This window comes from Etheostoma spectabile, unplaced genomic scaffold (assembly GCF_008692095.1).
Source record: "Etheostoma spectabile isolate EspeVRDwgs_2016 unplaced genomic scaffold, UIUC_Espe_1.0 scaffold325, whole genome shotgun sequence".
Classification (NCBI taxonomy): Eukaryota; Metazoa; Chordata; class Actinopteri; order Perciformes; family Percidae; genus Etheostoma; species Etheostoma spectabile.
In genome coordinates, this window is record NW_022605585.1 from 704,699 (window position 1) to 712,100 (window position 7,402).

Here is a 7,402-nt window from a genome sequence, read left to right on the forward strand (position 1 = left end):
GGGGGGCCCTTGGAAAGGCGCCCCGAGCAGTTGACCAAACACAGCAAAGGCTGTGAGTTGAAGGCGTTTTGAGCTAACGTTAGCAACCAAACAATCATAGATAGCTACAACATTTTTGAAATGATTTTTATCTTCTGTTATTGTTTGTAATGAGAAAACTTTAATATTTCATGGGTTTCACAAATTTCAGTATGACCGTTATGTCGTAAACCGTTTAAATCTGAGCATGCGCAACTCAAATCAGCACTCTCCTCACGTCAGGGAGTGACAAGCAGTAGAGCAACACGTGAATGACAGGAAGTAACAAACTGTGAATTAGGGGTGGATTAACATAACGTGTACCTAGGGCTGTGTATCGCCGATGATTTCCGGATTTGATTCCGATGCACAAAGTCCGTCTCAATTACATTTTAGATTTAATATCCTTTAGGTTAAGGAAATTCCAGTTTCAGTACCAACTTTTTTTGCTTAAATATAAGAGATTCTCAGAACTTATCCTGTAAATTATACAAGCAAAATGCAACTCTCAAATATCTTTTTATAATGCATCCAGGTTAATAATTAAGATTTTAGACATTGTTTAAAGTACTTCAAACGTAGCAGAACTAACATGACGGTCATTGAAAAGGCGAACACGTAAAGATCAATTTTGGGATTTTACTGAGCGATATCAGATTACTCAAACAAAGATCGATTTTAATTGAAGAATAGATTAATTCAATTCAGCCTCAATTCACAGCCATGGCCTGAAGCCTTTGAATTACTGACTCATATCCAGCAATAAGTTCCTCCAAGTCAGAAATATTTCTTCAGACAAGTCAAATCAACACTGAACAGCTGTTTTAAATTCATTTATCAACAAATCTTCCAAATGAATAGAAAGGCACAAAGCTTATCTAGAACTTTAAACTTTGCTTTTGGTAGGCCAGGTAGACCAGCCTCCGATCATTAATCATTAAACTTATAAACACCATAAAATGGATCAACCCGAAACCCTCGGACACAGACAGGCCTCCGCGTCGTAAAGCCGGTCATAAAAAATATTCAACAATCAGTGTGTGAAAGATCGGCCTGCGTATTTTTTCCGAAATATATAAATATAAATACAAGGTTGGATTTGTATACAACCGCAATTTGATTGAGGACATTTCATTAGCAAACCCAATTTAGCTTGGACAGCGTTTCCCATACCGTTGTTTTTTTGGGGAGGGGGGGGGGAAGCCGTCCTCCGCATGGTCAGCGGTAGTTGGTTGTTTAGTTACCCGAGAATAGGTGACTGTGAGCGGGTACAGAACACCACAAGCTTCTGGTCATTAGGGCGGAGATTACAGTTAAGTTTAGGCAAGAAAATGAGCGCTGGTGCGACAGTAACACCCCCCCCCCCCCCCCCCCCCTGCAAACCATGCGGTTATGATCAGTTGGTAATGAGTTAAGCTTAATGTGCTTCTGCAACAAGAAAAGTTTCGTCACCCTCTACCTGTAAACTGGTATCCCAAAATAGAGGCATGTGTAAAAAAGCTTTTTTTCATCGTGTGTCTACGCTGATCTTAAAAGCCTCTCACAGCTGTAATCCAATTACTCTCCTCTCTGGTCAGAAACGTGTCCAAATTAAAGGTCAGCCAGTGTGTGAGTGTGTTTTTAGCCACACAAGCGGCACGGCTTTAGAGACGGCAATGTCCGTCCTTCAGTCAGTCCACCCCCCGACTGAAATATCTCAACAGCCATCAGATGGATGCATGGAAATTATAGCATTCAGCTTAAAGTACTGCTGGGCCTTGGGCCTCACAGAGCTGCTAGCATGGCTGTAAGACTGTATGACACACTGAAAATGTATATGACATCATGTATGTTGTAGTTGTTAGGGGTGTCATGAATTAGATTTCAAATCAAAACTTTATCGAAATGAGCTATGATTCTGACGATTGAAATCAAAAGCAGGATCAGCGATTCCGTCGGTATCTTTTTCTCTCTCCATCGCCACCTACTTGCTCACGCCGGGAAAAACAAAAATAGACAGCGTAGCTCGTAGCATGCAGCTAAAGACACATGCTAACATTAGCTTAGCGGTAGCCTGCAGCTTTACTAATCCAGAATCTATGGCCACAGCCTGATGACGGAGAAACAAAAGAACTGTGAAGTCCTACTGCTTCCATTGAAGTCACTGTTGTGCTTTCCCAAGCATGTGGGCTCTGGCTCCATTGTGCATTCATGAGCACCTTGTTAAACTAATGGTGCATTCAATTAAACACACCAGCGTAGCAAAAAGCACTCTCGAATTCCCATGTCATGGCATTCTTATGCATTTCACTCTCCTGAGTAACTTGTCACATTCTCTCTCCTGTTTCTTCCTGCAGTCCTGGGATATATTTTTCCGTAACGCTAACGCTGGGGCTCCGCCTGGTGCGGCCTACCAGAGCCCTTCACCCCTCATCGGGTCTTCTCAGGGACAGGCCAGTCTCCGGGGACTGATGGGGGCTCAGCCCAACGTGGAGAAACTGGTGGAGGATCATCTAGCAGTTCAATCCCTCATTCGGGCATACCAGGTAAACTACAAACACACCTGAGAAAACACAGAAAAGGCTTTTTAACTGCCTTATATAGTAGTAGAATAAGTCAACGTCTGATGATCTTAAATCATATCAGAGACTGTACCGCAAAGACACAGTGTTTGTCTTCAGGCCTGCGGTATCAGCACAACATATCCAACAGTGAAATGAAAGAAAGATCAAACAGCACACTGACAATAGAGTGTCTCTGCAGTTTAGAGGTGGGAGAAGATGGATTTTACAAGCCCCATCAATGAAATAATGGCTCATTTGTGAGGCTCCACTTGTCAGAGAACACAACTTTACACACATTGTTATAAGTAACAGACATACAAGCTGGTGGTTTTAACCTATTTTGCAAATATTCTATTAAATTCAGGTTAGGAAAGGCGGTGCGAGTGTGTTTAGGGATGGGTTTTGTTAGGATTTTATCGGCACAGATAGAGAGAAGTATTGATAAGAGTATCGATAAGTATCGTTGTTGATAAAATCGTAACGATACCCATCCCTCACCGCCTTTCCAAGAACTACCACCCCTGGAGCTCAATACCCTATTCCCCAAAAAGAGATGAAAACCAACACAGAGGACTTACTTCTCTCTATGATTTAGTGCAAGAAATAAAGACATAAAAAGATTCAGTGAAACACTGGTTTTATTTGTATGTTTTTGCAGAAATAAATCAAGTTATTTCCCGTGTTTCTTGTAGATATATTTAGGAAAAGGGCAATCAAAGATTAGCTGTTCCACCCTAAAGGTCAGCCCCACCTTAAAGGTCTGCTTGGTAATGTTTAAAAACTGGTATTCCCGCCCCTACTTTTTTTAGCTTCTATCTGAATCTCTGTGATTTGGAGTTGAGGAACTATTGTGTTTGTCACCCTGTTGTTTACAGCTCTATTAGACATTTTACTGATCAGTTACACACACATTAGAGCTGTGTTAAGTACAGATGGCCAATCATGGATGTATAAAGAACCTACATACACAGCCCCATTCATTTTGCATGAGAGTTGCTCAGTGGCACATGTAGCTCCACGTATACGTGTAATATTACCAAGATGATCGGCGCTGCTTCTGCACTATGGGGCCCAAAGAGCAGGCGCACTAGAGACCTCTGAATTTCGAAATTAATACAAGTCATTTCGCGGGGGTTGTGAGTTTTTTTTAACCCGTGTCTATGATTCTGCTAACGTGTGGACGTTCTGTATGTTGGAAATCTTCTAGGACATGTCAGCAGTTTACAAAGCACAGACAGACCCTAATCTGCAGAAACAGTTAGTCAAAGACTGACCTGTTGAAACATCCACACACTCTGGAGAAAATGCCTGAAGACTTGCTTTCTAAGGACCAAAGTTACATGTTACATGTTTTGTTAATGACCGCAAGAAAAATGATTACTATTAACTGGATGAAGCCTGGCCCCCCCTACAGTAGCTCAGTGGAGACAAAAAGTTAAGCAGGTCCAAAAAATGGAAAATACGACTGCTATTTTACAGTTGGAGGTACCTTTGTTTGTGAGAAGATGTCATTCTAGGCCTTGACTTAGAATAATTGAAACATACCGATGTGAGATGGTTTATTGATCCTGCTTCTGTGTAGTCAGTGTGGGTGTGGAATGGAGTTCAACCACAAGGTGACGCTTTTATTATTTATTTTTTGTAGCTTTGACCTTTCATTGAAAGAGTTTTAAGTGTGTTGTATTGTGTTGCTAAAATTGCCTGCAATGTTTAATTTGGGCGAAAAAAACAAAACAAACATCCACACACAATCACTGAGCTGTTGTGTTCAGGTACGAGGGCATCACCTGGCCAAGCTGGACCCCATGAACATCAGCTGTGTGGACTTTGACGATGCACCGTGTACCATCGGTTTCCAGAACGTTGGTGAGAAATATGAACCTGTTTACTAATGTTTTCTTCTCTGTCCTTTTCCTTCCTGTCATTTTGTTTTTGGATCCCTTTCCTCCTGAAACACTGGCTCTCTTTGGGTTGTCCCACCTTTAATTTTACACACAACGTTGTCCCGTCCCCCACCTTTCATTGAGTGCCTTTTTCTCTCTACTCTTCTTTCTGCTGCTGTTTTTACCCTTTTTGTTAATCTTCTTTGTCCGTGTGACACAACTATAAATTCCCGCACATTTATGTTTAGTTTATTTATTTGATTAGTACAATGCACATTAATGATCATTTCTGTAAACGCACCAGTGTGAGCCAATTGGCTATTTTCCAATTGTAGTCCTACCTAGCATGTCTTTTTTTTATGGTGGGAAGAAACCGGAGCACCCGGAGTAAAGAAACTCTACACAGAAAGGCCTGGAACGACCTGGGTTTGAACCAAGAACCTTCTTTCTGTGAGGAAGAAGTGCTAACCACTTAACCACCGTGCTGCCTTAACGTGTTGTAAACTGATAACTTTATTGTTTTTATTGACTTACTTTAGTTGGGTGTTCCGTTGCCTGGTTTGGAAGTGTGTGTGTGTGTGTGTGTGTGTGTGTGTGTGTGTGTGTGTGTGTGTGTGTGTGTGTGTGTGTGTGTGTGTGTGTGTGTGTGTGTGTGTGTGTGTGTGTGTGTGGCCTGCATCAAACTGTCATTGTGCCTTATGAAAAGGAAGGTTGGGCCTCTGAGTTCAAAAGCTGAGCCATTGTTATGAGCTGTTATGGGATCTTTCCACAGTTAATAGTGGAATTGTTCAGCTTCCCCGAGTTGGTCTTTGTCCTGGAAGTTCACAGAGATCGGACAATAGGTCACGTAGGGCTCCAAATCGGCCTAAAAAGAATAAATGAGCAGCTCTGTGCGATACTTAACCTACAGTTTGTGGGTCTGCATGCCTCCAGAGTTCTCCCATTTTAAAGAACGTCTGTGTGATCTGATTGGATGTAGGAGGAGAACGTCAACCTTGCTCTTTCAGTGGGAACTAACCCATGGCCTACATCCATGCTGCTTTCATTGTGTGGTGTTTCTGGTGAAGGTCAATTCGAAGCCAGTGTCCTGTGGTTTATCATTAGACTATTAACTCGTGTTTGGGTTTCATGGTGTTCTCTGTGTTGGTTTTCATCTCTTTTAAGAGAAAAGTGTATTGAGCTCCAGGGGTTGTAGTTCTTGGAAAGGTGGTGAGGGATGGGTATCGTTAGGATTTTATCGACACCGATACTTCTCGATACTTCTCTTTATAATTTGGTGCAATAAAGACATAAAAATATTCAACAGTTGTTTTATTTGTATGTTTTTGCAGAAATAAGTTAAGTTGTTGCTCGAGTTTCTTGTAGATATATTTAGGAAAAGGGCAGTTACTATAAGTGTCTAGTCTTAACAACGATAAGCAGTACAACACTAGTTTGATCTGGTTGACTAACTTAAGGTGGGCTGACCTTTTTAAGGTGGAACCAGCTGTTCTCCTTTTAGTGACTAGATGCTCCACTGAGTTTTGAGTTAACCTCATTTTGCACCAAGGAAAAACCCTGTGGTTCCCATCCCTACGTGTGTTTGTTGGCTCCTGCTAACCTTTGCTCAGCAGCCAGAGGGCTCAAACAGGACTTATCAACGCTTATCTGTGCTTGCTTCATTAAAATGTTACTTTGATTAGATTGCAGGCAGATAGTACTTGATTAATCGTTTGACTTTTATATTGAACCATCAAAGAAAACCAAGTTCTGGGTGTTTTTATGTGCAGGGCGGGTCACAGATGGGGGAGGAAAGTCTAAAGATCCCTTATGTAACGGAGAGCTGACTCTGTAATATTGGATTGAAAAAAAAAACTCCCTGTCCTCAGCACAGCAGCCTGCACTAATGTGCTGACAGCGACGAAGAAACACAAACATAGATTCAACCCTGCTCCCCTCCCCTCCTTCTGTTCCATAATGTCTTATCTCGGTTTGGTGCAAACAGGACATCACATGCGTCTGATAACACAAGCTGTACTATAGTGTCTCAGACTGTTTCTCCTCACAATATAGACATAGCATTCAACCAGCATATCCATCTAATCAGGCCTGGTTGTTGTTGTTTGCGTTCAGCTGCTAATCACAGCATCTTGTCTGATGTACCGTGTGGTTTATTACAAGGTGGCATTTAAGAATTCCTTTTGTTAGCAAAGTCCAGCCAAGATTTGTTAACATCAACTTACATAGACAAAGAAGACTTTCAGAACAACAACCACTTTAAAGCTGGTCCATTACTAACAGATTATTCTGTTGCATGACCTGTTTTCCCGAGCTTAGTTTTATTATAAAATAACAGGCTCACCAAAAGCAGAACCATCACACAAAAAACAAACTGATAAAGCAGAGAGCGCAGACCTCCTCCAAGGCCACATGCATTATCTCTCCAACGACAGTGAAAGATCATACATGTATCCCCCTGTGAATCAGATCTGCTTCAAAATTAAATGGGTTCTTTCTTGACATGTCCTTCACCCTTCCAGTAAATTTCACAAAAATTGCGGCAGTAGTTTTTCCTTAACCCTCATGTTGTCCTCATGTTGTCCTCGGGTCAAATTGACCCGTTTTCCTATATCAATGTTCTTTTTAATTCCCCAAAATAACATGATTGATTCCACCCAACGCTCTTTGGCAAGTACAAATCTCTACTTTCATTAATTTTGGGACGTCTTATTCAATTTTATAGCATTTGAAAACAAATCAAAGTGTTGTTGAAATAGTGTTGAGTAAAAGTTGACATATTCCAGTCTGTGATTATCATCAACATCCATTCCTTTAATTTTAGTCTCAATAATTCCTAATTTCTGCTTTTCTAACTCAAACATTAGGTATAATTTCCTCTAAATGAGGTTTACCGACCAATAATCTCCAAAAACAACTGTAAAACTAAAGTTAATAAGTTAGTGTTACGTAGTGTTGAAA

At 41.1% G+C, this 7,402-nt stretch overlaps 1 protein-coding gene across 1 annotated transcript in view; it reads left to right on the plus strand.

Moving 5' to 3' along the window:
- Window positions 1–7,402, plus strand: part of ogdhb (oxoglutarate dehydrogenase b) — a 38,229-nt gene that overhangs the window by 869 nt on the left and 29,958 nt on the right. The window contains exons 2-3 of the mRNA XM_032511138.1: window positions 2,355–2,543; window positions 4,334–4,427. Of these exons, the coding sequence (XP_032367029.1) occupies window positions 2,355–2,543; window positions 4,334–4,427 (283 nt within the window). The remainder of the gene's footprint in view (window positions 1–2,354; window positions 2,544–4,333; window positions 4,428–7,402) is intronic.